The sequence below is a fragment of the Chelonia mydas genome, chromosome 10 (assembly GCF_015237465.2).
Source record: "Chelonia mydas isolate rCheMyd1 chromosome 10, rCheMyd1.pri.v2, whole genome shotgun sequence".
In the NCBI taxonomy this organism is placed as follows: domain Eukaryota; kingdom Metazoa; phylum Chordata; order Testudines; family Cheloniidae; genus Chelonia; species Chelonia mydas.
In genome coordinates this window covers 58,639,961-58,657,412 of record NC_051250.2, presented here as the reverse complement: position 1 = coordinate 58,657,412, position 17,452 = coordinate 58,639,961, and the positions used below count along the sequence as shown (strand labels likewise).

Here is a 17,452-nt window from a genome sequence, read left to right as displayed (position 1 = left end):
GGAAGAGAATATAACTTTATTATCTCCTCATAAGACAAATTCCTGGATCTAAGTTTTTGTGGTTTTCCCCGCAAAAAATTTCTGTTCTGGCTGTTGTGAATATTGATACCTAAGGCCTTTGCGTTGTCCCTTTTGAGACTGCTCTGATACTGAGTAGTTTTAAAACCATTATCTGGCAAGTATCCCCTATGCTTTTTACCTTAGTGGTTTTTGAGCATGCTCAGCTGATTGTCTTTCAACATTATTTTTGGCCACCCTTAGTTGTAAGAGCAAATGGAGAAACTGAACTCTTTTGTTAAAGTAACTGTAGAGGGGCAGTGGAGAGCAATGATTTTTGGAAATTAAACTAAATTAGGCTATTCTAAACAAAAATATTTAAGAAAAAAATCTGAAAAGACCTGATGCAGTAATTTCCACCCCTTCTCCAGATACTTAATTGGGAAACATAATTCAGTAAAAATTGTTTGTGGAGGATTTGCAGAAATCCTGGTTACTTAGAAAATAAAGTTCTATTTATTTTTGTAGCATTAGTTGACAAGATATGAAAATACAATACAACCCCACTGAAAGATCTGCAAAAATCCCACTGCATCCTATTACTCTCTGGAGCCAATGTCAAACAGAGCGTTAAAAGAGCATTTAACCATCCTTTTGTTATATGATTAGGTTAGCTGATAGCTTACATACTGTGCAAGCGATATGCAGGCAGTCCTCGGACTTATGACAGAATTGGTTTCTGAAAATTGCATCAGAAGTCGAAACGTCGTAACTTGGAACTGTAATCCACGCCATTGCAGGACTGAGCGTCATAAATTCGAAACCAACATCGTAAGTTGAATCAGGGTGTCAATTCAGAAACATCATAAGTGCCGTTCATCATAAGTCTAACGTCATAAAGTCAAGGACTGCCTGTATCCTTTTATGCTGCCAGGTTCTGAAATGCTCTATTCCAAAAGTTAGAATTTCTCTTTAATGTAATGTGGAGTATATGGCACTGAAGACTGAGACAAGCAATTGACCTTATTCAGAGCTCTGCCATCTTAACACAAGAGAAGAGATGGTGATGCTATGAAGAGGAACATACTGTGTTGTTTGTTTATTGCCTGAATATATGTTTCCAAGTTATCTTACCTGAAAATGTGTGTACGTTCCAGAGGTAAAAAAAGTGAATCCTACCTCAGTCTTGTATATGACCTGGTCACTGACACAATGTAGCGTAGCAGAGCCACTCCATTTGTCCAAAATCTTGGGGGAAGGAAATTCAGCAGTAGAATCTAGGTGGTTTAGTCAGACACACATTTTTTTTCTAGATTTCACATCTTCCTGTTCTCTGGGTCCAGCTTGAAGAAGTCCAGGATCCTTCCACTATACATATGATCCAGTGTTAGTTTGCCACAATGCTTTTCTTACAGATTTGTCATTCAGACATTTACATAAGCAAGTCATTCATCCTGTAGAGATTCATTAAGGATAGCTTTCTAACACAAATGGCACATATTTTAAAAAAAACAACACAACCTCTTGGCCTCAGCAGGATTGATATCAGAAATATGAAAAGGTGGGGCAATGTCCCAAAAAGAGACAAAAATTCAGGGAGAAGACTTAAAAGAGAGTAATGTCTTAAATGTTATCTTTTGGCTAAATGATTTAGCCTTTCTCTACTCATTACTTTACAAAACCTGACTCTTCTTTTGTAGAGACATCTCATCTTTCATGTGAATAACAAGAGTTGCCATTTCTGCTAAGATACCATATGTTCTTGTCTCCATCTGCTTTGTTTTAGGGTTTGTCTATACTACCTGCTGGATCAGCGGGCAGCGATCGATCCGGCTGGGGTTGATTTATCGCACCTAGTATAGAAGCGATAAATTGACTCCCAAGCACTCTCCCGTCGACTCCTGTACTCCACTGCCAAGAGAGGTGCAGGCAGAGTCGACGGGGCAGTGGCAGCAGTCGGCTCACTGCTGTGAAGACACCGCTGTGAGTAGGTCTAAGTACGTCAACTTCAGCTACGTTATTCACGTAGCTGAAGTTGCGTAACTTAGATCAATCCGGCCCTCTGGTGTAAACCAGGCCTTAGTCTGTTAGTTTCATCCTTTGATCTCTATCTTTTACTCTGCTCTACATATCACCACCTTTTCCTTATCCCCTCACCTTCTCCCCACTCACAGCACTATCAAATAGTAGCATCAGAAGGGAGAGACGGTTCTAGATCTGTCTTCCAGACTAGACAGCACACCAAGTTGTCTCAAGGGGATTTAAGTTTTGCAACATTGATTCAGTGTCACTAGCCCATGGTGCAGTCCTCTGGTCTCATTGATCCCTGTCTTAGTATTCAGATAGAAGAATTTCGGGGGCAGGGGGAAGACAGCGAGGGAGGAGGCAGAACTATTCTAGAACTATAAAAGTAGGAGATGTGAAGTCTGATTCTACTGCAGGGCCAAACAAGATCAGGCTTTCTGCCATGTCCCTTGCTCTAAATGTGTTGCTTATAGGGGGATTAATTGATTTGCCATTATTCAACACACTTTTTTTAATTTATTTAGGAACTAGAGAATCTAAAGCGCATACAAAAGCAGGCTTCTACCAGTCAGAGTGCCACAGAAGTTCGCCTAAATAGGGCTCTTGAGGAAGCAGAAAGGTATAAAATGGAGCTGAATAAATTGAAGCAAAGCAATAAGGTACAGTAGTGGTTTAAAAAAATAAACTGATTTAAGTATAACCCCCTGTTGAAAAATGCTTTAAAAATCACCAAAGGGCTTGATCATGTAATAAGCGAGCACCCTCAAATCATGGATGGCAATAAGAATTTTGTGGGCATTTTGTCTTTCATAGACAATTCCAAAGCTGGAAAAAGGCAATTAGAATACTGTAACAAATCGGTTGAGTATCTGGACAAGCATTCTAGCTGTATAGAGAATATTGCAACCCTTGTTGAAAAATGTCATATTGGTTATATAAAGTGTAGTGCTGGAGTTTGTGTCGTCCTCTCCCCCACAACATCTGCTTGAGTCCAGTACATGATTAGAGATGGAAGGGGATAAATACTATATTTCACTTACAGGTTAAATAATTCATGTTGACAAAATTTGACCCTGTAACTGCAAAGCAGTTTATTTCTCTTGAATAGCTATGTTGTCTTATATCAAGAAAAAAACATAGCTAGGGAGTGTCTCTCTCTCTACTGCACTGGACTGCCAGACATTGGCATGTGGGAGGAAGACATGTTTAACTATTTGGAAATCCATCTCTACAACACAAATTCTGGTTGATCTTATGGAATTATGAAATGTTACTATGAAAAACAACTGTATCATGAATGCCTCTGTGTCTATCCAGCATTACAGATAGGACAGGCACACTCCAGAGTGAGGAAAGGTACTTAAGGATAATGACAGTACTTTGACCACACAAAAGTTATGAGAGAGTAACTGCATCCTTGAGGGAGGGTTATTTTGGAGCAGTGGAAGGCTACAAGAAACAAAATAAAGGAAGGCCGGTATTGGAAGGAGGCATATAAAATAGGGAGTCACACCCGGAAGAGGAAATGCTGGGAAGGTGAGAGAAAGGTCACTCAAGCTGGGGAAGGTGAGATTCCATGACATGAGTGAGAAGCCACCCAGCGTGAGGCAGGGGAAACCATGCCTTCCTGGACACAGAAGTGCCCCCCACCTCCAACTCCTAAGGGAGGAGTAACCTAGTGAAGAAAAATGCACGCAGGGTTTATTTTCTATAGGAACTGTATTTATGTGCTTTATAAAGTAAAAGAGCAATAATACATTGGATCTGTGCAAAGCATTGTGTGTGTTTATATGCTTCACAATTATGATGAGCCTTGAGAAAGAGTTGAATTATAAACCAGAAGCTTCACACCTTTGAGGTGGAAGTTCTGGGAGAGGGTGTGTTGTTAGGTATGAGCAAGTGTCAAGAGTCACCCGAGCACCCATGCGCTTGGCAGCTGTACAGTGGGTTCCTTCTCTCAGAAGGGGGTGCCAGCTACTCTGCTCCCCAAGTGTGCCTACAGATCCCAAGATTGGGGCAGTGGCCAGACTCCATTCAGGCATTGGAGGCTTAAATCAAAGATCCAGGGACCCAGAGGCTTGAATTCCCCTCACAGTAGTTTGGTGGGTGGCTGAAAGGGGGCACCCAAACAGATCTCTGACAGCTTGAAAGAAGAGATAAATATGTGGACATAGGTATGGATTACAACTGATCATGCATACCTAAGACACACAGAAGCAATGCACATTGTGGTACCAGTATAAATTCTGCTGCCTTCGTAGCACAGAAGACAGTTATCAGCTAGGTGTGGGGTTTTGTTTTTTTAAGGGTATAAGTCAAAAGCTTTGGTAAAAGAATAGTTTTGATGTCTCTCTTTTTCTCCTTCTGAAATATTGCAGATTGCTGGTATGTTTTGTTTTGTGCCTATTCTACAGTTAACAGGTTGTTTTTGTCCTCCTCTAGGACATAGCCAACCAAGAGCACAAAAAACTGGAAGAACTAAAAATAGCAAACAAGAGACTGGAGAAGCAAAAAGGAGAGCTAATGACAGGTTTCAAGAAACAGTTAAAGTTAATTGACATTCTGAAGAGACAAAAGGTGAGTCTGTTAACCTAAAAGCTTAACAACATTCACTTTTATATATTGATAGAGTTGCACACTACAGGTTGCAAATGCTAATTGTGAAGATTACCATCAGTATTTTTCCTGCAGTAACATATGAACTAACAGATCTGCATCCCCACAGTCTCCAATAAGTGGTATGTTTAGGCAATTTGGGTGGTTAAACTTGCTGCTGTTATGGGGGTACAAGTAGCACTGCTGGCTTTCTCCTTTAACAAAAAATCCTGAAAACTGGACAGGTCATCTCTTGAATTGAATGTCTTGGCTTTTTGTCCCTGAATTGGAATGTGTTTAGTGCTGCTAAAAGCTGTATTGGGCAGTTCTGAGATCAATGGCCTCTTCATTCACTGAGCGAATACAGCTTAAATAGGAGCAGCTTCCTCATGCTGTCCTGACAATGCAGGGAATTCCTCTTAAATTGGGAATTATGTAAAATAGAGCTTCGACATGTCAGCACCATGCCTTTCAGTAATAACATGTTACCTTAATGCAACAATGTTCTGTCCTACATGGGCTATTTCAGAAATTGTGTGGTCTTCTACAGATAACTTTGGTTATGTTTAGCTTCCTAATCTATGACAAGAACTTCAAAAAGCTTATGCAAAATAAACTTGATGTATTGCACTCACAGGGAAAGATAGTATGGGTTATCCATACAATATTTGTATGCCAAATTTGGATGGGTACAATAGGAGGAAGTAGTGTGCAGGTCAGGAGGTGCGACCACCTTAGGAGTGAGAGAGAAGACATAAATGAAGCTAAATACTATCTGGAAAGAAGGGAGTTGCAATCTGCAGCAGTCAGCTTGCTTGGTGTTCAAAATGGCTGCCTTAGGGCCATGTCTGGTTATCTCACTAGATTTAGAGGACAAGCTCCCAGAGGAGAACATTTTGGAAAAGGCCTTATTTATAAAAAGGGATATGGGTGGAAGATCTCTTCAGCTTTCCAGAGCTGGAGTCTGGTGTATTACAGGAGTTATAGCTGTTTTTTTGTTTTGAATTGATATGTTTATATCTTAAAAATTCAGATCCCTTTTGGACATCAGCTGCTTCTTGTGCTTAATGTTTACCACATCAGACTAGTTCCCTAAGAACACAGTTATACTGAAGAAAACTTTTCTGCCAGCAGGAAAAAAAAAATTTTCAATGGGACATTGATTTTGCAACCTTAGATTTTTTTTTTCTAAGATTGTAATTTTCTCCTTTTTAAAAAAAAAAGTCTAAAGTGTGGGGATGATAAAAATATTAACCTCTATAATATGATCTAAAACTTGCTCTCATCATACGCATTTAAGGGGCTTTTACAGGTTTTAAAATCTGCTGCCCTTTTGAGTGGTAGGTTGTGTTAATATGGAGTGTGAAAAAGCAAGGTCCTTATTTTTATGTTTTTACCACCATTTTCCCCTTTCAACCACACTGCTAGGAGTTTAAGTCACTATACTTATTGGTCATGAGAAGACAGCATTTCTGTAAACTATTGAGATTTTGGTAGTTTATGTAATGTACTTTATTATACCATACTTAGGGTCTAGTACAGTATCTTAAGTTAATTGTAGTACTGAAACTGCAGAGACAGACAGAACCTCTTCAATAGCTTGAAAAGTCATGAAGGCGGCACTAAATCTTGTTTAGTAACCAGTATTGGGCTCCAAGTGTCTCTAAGGCAGTCTGCTTTAGTAACTTGCTTTTTTTAAAAAGAAAACTGATATGCAGATAGAATAGCAGCAGATTCTTCTGTTCTGAATAGTTCCTGTAGCAATCTTAACTGATGAGTATTTTTAGACTGCTCAGAAGAAACATTGTCATCTTAACCATGAATTTAAAAGGTTCCTAGAAGTATAGAGCAGAGTTGAATGTTATGTTTTTGGAAAGACAATGATTCTCTTGTAAAAGCATGTCAGGTGTAGAGAAGTACATATAAGGAAAGGACCAGTGCTTAATTTGTAATGAAAGACAGAAAAAGCCAAAGCTTCCTTCAATAGTGCAACACACACAAAAAGAGAAATCACAATTTTTCTTAAAATAAAACAAAACCTATTTCATATTCCACTTCTATTTGCATTAAACTATCTAGGCTACAAATAACATGATATAGCAAATGTGAAATCATCTTCTCTTATACCCCTAATTGGTTAACTAAATTACGGTTAATCTTTTATAGATGCATATTGAAGCTGCTAAAATGCTCTCTTTCACTGAAGAAGAGTTTATGAAAGCTCTAGAGTGGGGAAATTCCTGATGCAGTGTTCAATGCCTCTGTCTGAAAATCAGTTCTGATTGTATGCTGTTTTAAAAGTATTAATACTTACCACATATGTCCAAATAGATAATTTTAATCAATTTTACCAGGATTAATTTTAGTTTAAAAGTTATAATAGGATAAACATTTTAATGTTTGATTGTAAATAGTTTTGTGTTGCAATATACTTTGAAATGTTATTCACCGAACAATGTAGCTAAGTGACTAAATGCTCTATATTCTCACTGACTGTAATGGGTTAGGCAAGCAGTAGGGAGAGAAGAACACATTGTATACACATCTGTTTTGGTTATCAATTTTCTGTTTTCATACTGATTGTTTGAAACTGTAGTTGAGATAAGATGAAAAATACTGCTGTCCAAATAAAAGGTAATGTTTATATATCTCAGAAAACTAAAGTGATAGTTCAAAAACCTCATTAATGGGGAGGAAAATGCTTCTGGTTCATTTTACAACTTGGACATAAAAACATAAATTTTATTGTAAAAATAAAACTTTGGGAACGATGTAGGGACAATGTTTGTTGTCCATCCCTCCTTAGTATATCTTCACAATCTTAGCTGGGTTGGAACATTAAATACGTTAGTGGATGGTGGTTGTCTTGATTTACAGAAGAGTTGATTGATAACTTGCCTTAGCAATTAAATCTTGATCTCTGATAAAACATACAAAAATTAGTTCACTAACATGGAAATATTGTTTAAAATTGCCTCTGATGACTAGAGGCAAGAGATCTGATGCCACAGCTTTATTTTTCAAAGGGATAAATATTGGCATAAAGTGTCAATGTAAAATGAAAATTTCTCAATGTTCAGCAATATTTAATAATTTCAAATGTGTGTACTGAAATATTTGAAGTTGAATATGTTGGATGAAAATAATGATCATTCTTAGCATCATTCATTTAGTGTTGTATATATTACAGTCAAACCTAAAGGGCACAATCAGGAATGCAGGCCCCATAGTGCTAGGTGGTGTACAGATACTACATGATGATTTTATAATCCTATTACAATAATCAAGAATAAATGGACCGGACTGACTATAGGTGAATCAGCTGTTCTATGTATGGTCAGAGTAATGACAGGTACGCAGTAAGTTTGTGCTGTTTCCATCAACCATTATTAAATCTAAGTGGTTTCTCCTTCTGAAAATGTAGCAATAAACTTGAAAAACACTTAGAACTTTATTACTTAGGACATGGAAGTGAGGATATAGATTTCATCTAATTGTTCTGTAGTAGAACACTTTCAAATGTACATAAGTTTTCATGCATTTAATTTTTCCGATTTAAAAAAATGATTAGAAGAGATTTTGCAGAGCCTCAAACTTCTGTGACCCAAAATGTAGACTGCTTTTCATTTTAAACATTTTCTGGTAATATGAACTAGAAAGTGAAACTAAACATACTGTTTTCTTATTCCAAGTGAGTCAAACTATATAGAAGAGAAACAGCAAAATCAAAATTTAGACTGGCATTTTTTAATCTAATGTAAATGCAGGACAGTCATCTTTAAATGACTTGTGTGTCATTTTTAAGATAATCATACAATCCATGCTGAAGTATGGCTCTGTGTCTACACTGATATCTGTAAATTTCCACAGATCAGCAAAGTGACATTTTTGTTTAACAACTTTTAAACATTTGCTTAATATAACTTTACATTAACATACATCTGCCACAGTGTCCTGTCAAGGGACTATCTATCTTTAAATCTAGTAATAAGCCTCAATCTCATTAACAAAAAACATGAAAGTAAATTTTTACCAATTAGTGTTATGCCGGAAGTATGCTTGTGCAGAATAAGGGAACTGTGTGGTTTTTAAAAAAAATAAATATGTGTATTCAGTAGCCTGGTTAATAATAACCTGCCTGACCATAAGGAGTTAAATCAGAGGAAGCTGTCAGGGGAAAACAGGAACTGAAACAATGGCAAAGATCAGTTACTGTCTGAGAGACTACAGGTTCTTGAGGAAACAATGGGGAAGTATTAATTGGAGAATACCCCTACCTGACTCCAGCAAGGCTGCCATGGTTTACTCTTCCCAAACCAACACCTAAGATATCGAAGAGGATATTAAAACCTAAAATGCTGGCCTAAGGAAGAAGGGGGTGGGAGTAGTCAGCAGCTGCCTATGGGGACTCCCTGAGAAGACAGACTGGAGCAAGCAGCCTGTCTCTCCCAACCCAGCAACAGAGAGAACTGTTCTGAAGTTTCTAAGGAAAGATATGGTATAGTTAAGACGCATCCATATATGCTTTTATTTTAACCCTTTGTTGTTCACCTTTGGGTGTCTAAACAATGCTTTGTTTTGAAGAAGCTGTTTTTGATTCACTTTAATCACCTGCTGTAAGAGAAGGGTTTTACAGGTTCCAAAGTGAATTAAGCTAAATCAAATTAAGGCCATTTTTATTCTGAATGAGTGTCGACAAAGGGATTTAGTGTAGTTTAACTAATCGCTTCAAATTCACACCTTTAGTTAATTCAGATTATTTTTCCTGAGTGTCCCTGTATGGACAAAGCCCAACTGCGGATAAGACTGCATAGTACCACGCAGAGAGGAGTGAAAGTAGTGAACCTGTCCCCACGTGCACTCGAGGAAATAAAAGTTGTCCTTGTCCTGTGGTTGTGACAATACTCCTTCATAAGCTAAGACATTTCCTAATGTAACTGAATTCCTATAATCTGTCCATGAATCAGTTTCTAAAGTGAATTCCCTTAGCAAGTCCATTTTATTATGCATGCATTGTTTCAGAAATACTGTAATAGCAAAATTTATTGATCCAAACTGACTACAACATTGACTTAAAAACTGTAGATCTTGTAACCATTTAGAAAAAGCTTAGTACTAAAGTGAGACCCTTTCTCATAACGTTAAACAGGAATTTCTCACTATTAACAGCATGTAGAAATAAGATGACATCTAGTGGTATGCAACAAAACAAATTATGGGGAATTTCAGTTATCTTCTGAATACACATCCTCTTTTCTCTTCTGATAAGCCTTCCTAAACTCTTCACCAAGCATATTAACATCCTCTTCATCTTTGAGTATTCCCTGCAATTAAAGAGAAAGGGGATTAAACATTGTGCATGTTATTTAGCTCCTGTATATTTGGCCCAAGAATACATAAATTATTCTTGACTGTATCTTAGGAATGTATATGCAAGGCACTGTAGTAGAGTACCTGTGGTACTATTATGAAATTTGAAAATAAAAAATGAGTGAGTAGGCTGTTCCTTTTGTAAAGAAGCACAATTTGGAGGTTGAATTTTATTTTAAACTGCTGTTAAGATGAGTCTTTAATAAGGAGGCTAAAAGTTACAAAAATCTTGCCTGATCGTTTTAGTTCTCAGTGGGGAGATGAAGTCAGTAAGGATAATGGCTTCCGCCATCACATAATAGGACAAGTATTATTTGTTTGTGATAGAGCTCATTACCAATGCAAGTGAGGATATGTACATAGCAAAAGTTATGCATGCACTAGCCTACTTTGAATCCAGCTAACAGAGGTAATAATAGCCGTGAAGATATCACAGCATGGGCTAGTGAAACGAGATGTCCAGGGTCCATGCAAGGCTTGTACTATCAGAACTGAAGGCCACACTGTGCTGTCTTTATTATGATTACCTGTGCTAGCGCTGGATTCAATTTAGCTTTAGGCTAGCCTATACACAGCTTTTCGTGTGTAAACATACTGGGTATCTCTTGTAAGGGCCACAGCACAGAACCAACCTGCCGGATTTATAAAAATCCAGGAACTGCATTAAAGAGACATTGGTCAGGTCACATCTGACCACAAACTTACGTTCTGTTAAAGTCAGTTATTACACAAAATAAAAGCCATAATTAGAATTTGAAAAAAAAAATTCACTTTAACGATTTGCAATCCCAAATGGCGAACCATTGTGCTAGTGCAAGATGATCTGAAAATAAAACAAACAGACAAACAACTTTTAATGTCCCGTGCCCATGCTGAAAGAATTATGTGTTATATTCTAGTACTTATAACCTACACCTGCATTTTGTCAGTTTAATGCAGTTCAAATTTTTTTTTTATTTCCTTATGTGTTCTCCTAAGGTGCACAACTGGCAAGTTAAACTCAATCCCTGCTGCAATTATTTCTGGAATTTGGGCGGGGGGGGGGAAACATTCCACTTATCTTAATGTCTTAAAGTTAAACTTTAAGAGATCTTCCTTTCATAATAATTCACTTCAGGAGTAAAAAGAACAGGAGTACTTGTGGCACCTTAGCGATTAACAAATTTAGAGCATAAGCTTTTGTGGGCTACAGCCCATTTCTTCGGATGCTGTAGCCCACGAAAGCTTATGCTCTAATAAACTTGTTAGTCTCTAAGGTGCCACAAGTACTCTTTTTCTTTTTGCGGATACAGACTAACATGGCTGCTACTCTGAAACCTGTCACTTCAGGAGTATACAGCATGTGTAAACAATACAATAGGTAAAGCTAAACCAACAAACCCAAAGAATGAAGGAAAGGAATGAATGCGCACAGGAGATGTGCCTTCAACACCATGAGAAACACACAAATTCCTGTCAGTTAATTAAAAAACCAAATGAAAAAAAAGGCCCATCTGGCATATCTTGATGTAATTATTCCCTCTCTGTAAGAACCACCACATTAACAAAGGGTTAGGTAGAATTCGGAAATTCAACCTTCTAAGGTTTACAAATTCACACCTGGGTGCTCTGAATTAGAATACAATTAATGAATAAATGTTAGGCATCACATTTAACAGGGTATCTGCATATTTAGAAATATTACTGTAAATCCTATTTCTTCAAGTATCTGATTAACCCCTTCACTGTTGTAGTTACAAATGTCTTGTGTTCATTCTGAATGCAAGCTCTCTGATCATCTGTGTAGTCTAAAAGAACAGGCGTACTCCTGTTCTTTTTGCGGATACAGACTAACACGGCTGCTACTCTGAAACCTGTGTAGTCTAAGACACTCATTATAATTATACTTATATTCAACTACATTTCACAGTTCATTAATGTGAAGCAGTCCCTCCTTACCTTTTGAACTTTCAAACTGCTAGAATGAGGTTTGAGTTTCCTCTAAATACCTGAGTAATTTATTTCACTGCCACAGATAAAGGGCTAGTTATCACGGAGACAGGGCCAGATTCACTGTTAGGATCCATTCCCTGTATATCTTCCAGCACCAGAAAGCTATTGGAAATTGTGACTGGGAAATACCTTAAGTTAAGGGGGACTTTCTGGCTGATATAGAGCTGATGTGTAGGCCTCCAACTGCAGCCCTGCTTCTCCTGCCATAGGGGATATGTTGGAGGAGGGAGAAACATAGCTGAATGTTCTGCACTTCAGCAATTCTCTGCTTCCCAAGACTCAGCGAGATCATGAGAAGCAGACTCAGCACAGCCTGCAGGCTGCCATTGCTTATGCTAAGAGCTGGGCAGCCCCTCCAACCTCCACCCAACTACAGAAAGCCAAAATGAGTTTTTGCTCTGTGTACCCCTCACACAGGCCTGCACTGAGTGCAGGAATGTAGCCACAATATATTTTTTAAAAATTACATTAGTTACAGAAATTATCCTTGAAATAAAATAGTTAAGAGAAAACAGATTTATGGGATGAACATTTCAAGTATTAGGAGAAAATATAATTCACTTACTCTAGGAAGATACCCCAATAATTTAGTTGCATGTTCTTTAAGAAGTTTCTGTCTCTCTTCTTCAACAATTGCATGAATATTTCCTTGTCTTCTCTCTTCCAATTGCCTTTCTTCAAGTTCACGCTCCTACAGAAAACATCATGTCTTCATTACCCTTCTATTTCTGTTTTATGAAAATTAATTTCAACCACATATATAAACTAGTAAAGAAAGTCTTTGTCAATAGAGCAAACCAAGGGCTTCCATTTTAATTGTTCAGCTTTTGCATTATCTTGCAAGAAAGTAACAAGTTTTTTGTTATGATTGTTGCTGAAACAACACAAATTCAACATTTAAACAGGAGGAGAAGGCGGCTGTGAAGGAGCAAATTATTGTTTAAATACATAATTTTAATCATTAGAAAACCTGAGATGAGAAATTATAAGCCTCTGAAAGATAAGAGTTTAAGTTACTTTGCTGCTTACATGTTTACAAAAGTCCCTCTTTAAAGACTAATACATGAAGATACAATTCCCTGTGATCTAAAAGTGTTTTCAAACAAGATAAAGTGTGTCCAGCAAAAGAAACCGGAAAAGAAAATAGACATGTTCTCACACTGATGGACAGGAAATTACACACATTAATCTACCACAAAGTACAGTTTATACTTTGAAACCAACGCTCATAATTCTCAATGATTTCAAGGTCAATTCTTCTTAGTTTACAGGTAAGCTTTTTCCTCCCCAAATGCCAACCCTGGACTCAACCTGAAACCTAGCAGTCAGGCAGGGTTCTTTCCTTCCAGTATATCACTAGTAAAGGTTCTACAGGCCAAACTGAATCCTCGTAACATCCATACAACCCTGATTATCTTTAACAGGCTTGCACAGGTGTAGCTGATTTGAAATTTAGTAAACAATTCTACTGATGTATAAAAAGGAACAGAACAGTACTAATGTGCAAAAAGCAAGAAACTCATCTTTGTTAATACAGTGAGCAAATGATACTGAATACACACAAGAAGCAGATCCACTGAAGAAGAAAGTCATTTATACATAATCACTTTCAAAGTAAAATTGAACTTGTTAGACATTGCTTAGCACCTTTGACTGTATCATTTTAAAAAGAATTCAGATGAGGGAATCTCAAATAGCTACTGCAGGTGATATGTAATTGGATTTGTTCCATATATATAATGTGTGAGCAATTTATCTGTCAATTAAATCCTTTAATTCCTAATAATTTTCTTTAAGGAAATGTACATTCAGTATTGGTTTAAAGTCTAAATTGTAGTATGTTACACAGCCATGTACCCTTCAGTATTTAAAATATTGTAATGGCCTTTGATAAATCAAAACTATGATGAAGTGCTAAGATTCTGGAGCGAACATATTTAAATGTCATTTTCAATAGATTGATTTTGTGTTTGTCACTTTTTGCGATAAGAGCCATTAAATCTGGTACTGAGTGTTTTAATTCCTATAGTAATGAGAGTTTAAATATGAAACAAATGTTTTACATTTAGTAATGATTTTGTATCTCTACCTACCTACCTAAAAGTATTTGAATATGTGTTTTAAGTCGAAGGAGAATGTTAAAATATCCAAGATAAGAAAGGTGCTTTTTGACTCCAAAGCTAATATACTGCTATTTAGTTGGATTAACATGTGATATGTCATCTACTTTAAACAGATATGGAAAATTTTCATACTCTGTATGTGAGTATAAATTAGAGTAATAACTTACCCCCTTATATTTTACTCTACTATAGAAATAAGATTCAGTGAATCAGTTCACATACTTTTACTCCTAATTTTATATGTAAAACATCTAGACTGATTACATTCCCCTTCTTTGAGTGTGAGCCAAGTAAGTGAATATTAACATTAATCTGCTTCCTTTCCTGTGCTATGATTCATTTGGAAAGAGATGCTTAAATCTCAAAAGGGAATTTTGTAATTTAAATTTTTAAAATAAATTCTTTGGACTAAACCATCATTTTAAGACAACAGCATGTTCGATTTTTAAATTAATATTTTCTACAGTGATGCTGAATAAGTAACCTAAAACATCACACTAAACCCCTGTTGTGGCAAGTATGTATGCTAGCATTGACCCCTGCAGAGTCTGTTGACTTCAACAGAGTTCCCTGTGTACATAGAGATCCAGGATAGTGGATCTACTTGCTGGATCAGGGCCTAAATTAATACATTCATTGTAAGTTTAGCCAAAATTAGGTGACTTTTCTCCCTGCAAAATAAAAAGCAAAAAGAATTCCCCATTCCTTGATTAAGGATATGGAAAGGAAAGCAGCAATCCTAACAAACTGCTGCAAATATTGTCTCATAATTTTAGTAAGCTTTAGCTCATATCGAAATCTAGAGGAGAAAAAAAAAGAGAATCCCCTTACTTTGTCTGCAAGGAACTGTTTGTGACGCTCTTCAATAAGTTTTTCCACTGCCTTTCTGTGCTCAAGCTGTTTCATTCTTCGTTTCTGAGCATTCATCTGTTCAATGCGATCATCCTCTGCAAACTTCGCTAACATCTTCTGTCTGAAGGTCTCTTCTTCTTCTTGCAAAGCTTGTAGTACTATCTTCTTGAAGGCTAATTGTGCTTCATAAGTTTGCCTTAACTCTAGACGCTGCCTAATTCTCTTCTCCATTTCTGCCTATGGAGAAAAGCCAACAAAATGCTAATACACTGCAAACACTGTGCACCATATCTACCCATACTTACATCCTTGTATCCTTGCATCCAGTTAAATACTGTCAACCAGTCTATGTTTAAACCCATAAGGGGGGGCTCAGGTAAGTATCTGAATTGAAATAAATAGTATATTCCTGGGGACCTACAAGATTCTCCCATTCTTCAAAAAGATTTTTACATTAGGATTTGTATTTGTTTATTGGGGCTGTCATTCCTAAAACCAGCGAGGATGGTATTAGGGAAAAAGTGTATACCGTAACTATACAGTGCAGGATAAGTGCCATAAAATGCTGACCCTTCTAATGCCTTCTCATTTAGCCACAGTAAACATGACTTAAGGGAGGATCAAGCAAAGAAGTTGATATATTTTGCTATTTTGTCATGTGACATTTTAAAAACAACATCTGGGATAACCTTCTCTGGAACAATCTTTTGGATTATTTATTGTAACTGTGGTCTTCCAGAATAAATAAGTGCACTTCAGAATTATGTAGAAGTGGTAGACATTCCATAGTCAAGACTGCAATGGTATTTCTATTATAATTCCAGTATTGTCATATGCCCTCTCTAAATCCACAAAAGAATCTAAAACTGGTAGGTTAGGTCTGGGGCAAATGTAAAATTTTTCTACAAAGTGAATTGAACAAGCTACTCCTGAATGGCATCCTAAAAAAATTTATGTTAAGAACTCAGTCTGATTTTTTTTTTTTTTGGCACCACCATGTAGCAAAAAAAAACCAAGCTAGTAGCATGCATCAGATTCATCTATTTGTGATCTAGGGCACAAGTGCGAAGTCTGGTTGATTAAACCTGAATTTTCAAGTTATTGACATTTTCAAAGAGAATGGATCATTAGCTCCAACAATCTGTCATAAGAATATCTGAGACCTAAACTTTTAAAAAATAGTCTCCAGCTCTCTTCCATGCAAAAGTAAACCTCAAAATGTAAACCAATTGCCAAAGAGGCTTGTCAATGGCAAAAAGATTCTCTCTCTCCCGCCCCCCGAACAGAAGTCAGTTGAACAAGCTGTTTGTAAGTTAAGAACACATTTTTAAAAAAGGCAATGGCCACCACAGTTAGAAACTAACTTTTTTTTTTTTGCCAGATCCTAGTTTGATAATGGAAGGGGATACAATTTAAATTAAGTTTATCCAATGCATCTCACCCTAATTCCCCAATTCTTCAAGATACAGGATGCTTGTTGGGGCACCTCAGAAATCACAACGGACTCATTGAATTCCCTCACAACCACCCCCAAACTACCAACAGCCTCATTAGAGTTAGCAGATCCAAACAAGCTTAAATAGAAAGAGGAGTACTTGCTTTTTGCTGATACAGACTAACACGGCTACCACTCTGAAGCTTAAATAGGGATGTCAGCCCATGAACAATTCTAAAGGGGGACTGTTGAGGGAGAATTATACTAGGTGGATGGTGGGAGGGTGGTACTTAGCCCCAGAAGAGCATTCTAAGACTCTCAGGGAGAGGTAAACAGACCTGCTCACAAGTTTCCTAGGGTATGTCTACACTGTAGCTGGAAGCAAGCCTTCCAGCCCAAGCCAGCATGAGTCTCTTTACCCAGGCTGGGAGGCTCACTCCCAGCTGAGTGCAGACATGCCTCTGGAGAGCTCTTGGGGTATCACCCAGATGGAGCATTACTCCAGGCATTTCCCAAGGTCTACAAGCAGTGATCCTGCAGAAGCACTGAAGGAAAGGAAAAAAGGAATGCCCCGAGATGTACTGCCTTCCATACCCATCTTCCTCTCCACATTATCCCCTACACCTCAATTTCCACAGCAGTGGAATTCTCTTCCTGTGCATATCAAGGGGGAGCAAGAGTGAGGCTCCATTTCTGCAGACTTCAAAGTCAGCTTTCCTGTCACCTTTCTGCTCTCCCCAGTGTCACATTAGGACTATATCAAATATTAATACATGTTCATACAAATAACTTTTAAGTTGATGTTAAGACTGGGAATATGTATCAATAGCTTAAGGATAAAATCCTTACAAGAACACTGAACAAATAAACCATTAAAAAGTCAAGAAATTCAACATTATAATTAAACACGAAAGAAACTTAAAACCCTTGAAAGTATGGAAATTCATATTAAAAGTAGCCAAACTGCTTTAAGTACTTGTTACCATCTTAAACTTGGAACCCAACTTTCAAATGCAATAAGCATAAACCTATATATAAGTCTTGTTGTTTGCGAGATAGCAGC

The 17,452-nt window shown here is 37.3% G+C and overlaps 2 protein-coding genes across 12 annotated transcripts in view; one reads left to right on the top strand and one right to left on the bottom strand.

Moving 5' to 3' along the window:
* TEX9 (testis expressed 9) overlaps positions 1–7,390 on the top strand; it is a 39,842-nt gene extending 32,452 nt beyond the window's left edge. For 6 of the 7 annotated variants that reach the window (XM_007056410.4, XM_043524663.1, XM_037910860.2 and 3 more), the window contains 3 exons: positions 2,547–2,681; positions 4,465–4,599; positions 6,784–7,390. In XM_007056410.4, the coding sequence (XP_007056472.3) occupies positions 2,547–2,681; positions 4,465–4,599; positions 6,784–6,861 (348 nt within the window). In that variant the 3' untranslated portion in view covers positions 6,862–7,390. The remainder of the gene's footprint in view (positions 1–2,546; positions 2,682–4,464; positions 4,600–6,783) is intronic. The other variant, XM_037910859.2, reaches the window with a different exon arrangement.
* Positions 7,391–8,053: 663 nt separating this feature from the next.
* The window catches only part of MNS1 (meiosis specific nuclear structural 1), a 30,680-nt gene continuing 21,281 nt past the window's right edge, over positions 8,054–17,452 (bottom strand). For 4 of the 5 annotated variants that reach the window (XM_043524660.1, XM_043524659.1, XM_043524661.1 and 1 more), the window contains 3 exons: positions 14,934–15,191; positions 12,545–12,670; positions 8,054–9,941 (listed from right to left, as the gene is read on the bottom strand). In XM_043524660.1, the coding sequence (XP_043380595.1) occupies positions 9,843–9,941; positions 12,545–12,670; positions 14,934–15,191 (483 nt within the window). In that variant the 3' untranslated portion in view covers positions 8,054–9,842. The remainder of the gene's footprint in view (positions 9,942–12,544; positions 12,671–14,933; positions 15,192–17,452) is intronic. The other variant, XR_006284631.1, reaches the window with a different exon arrangement.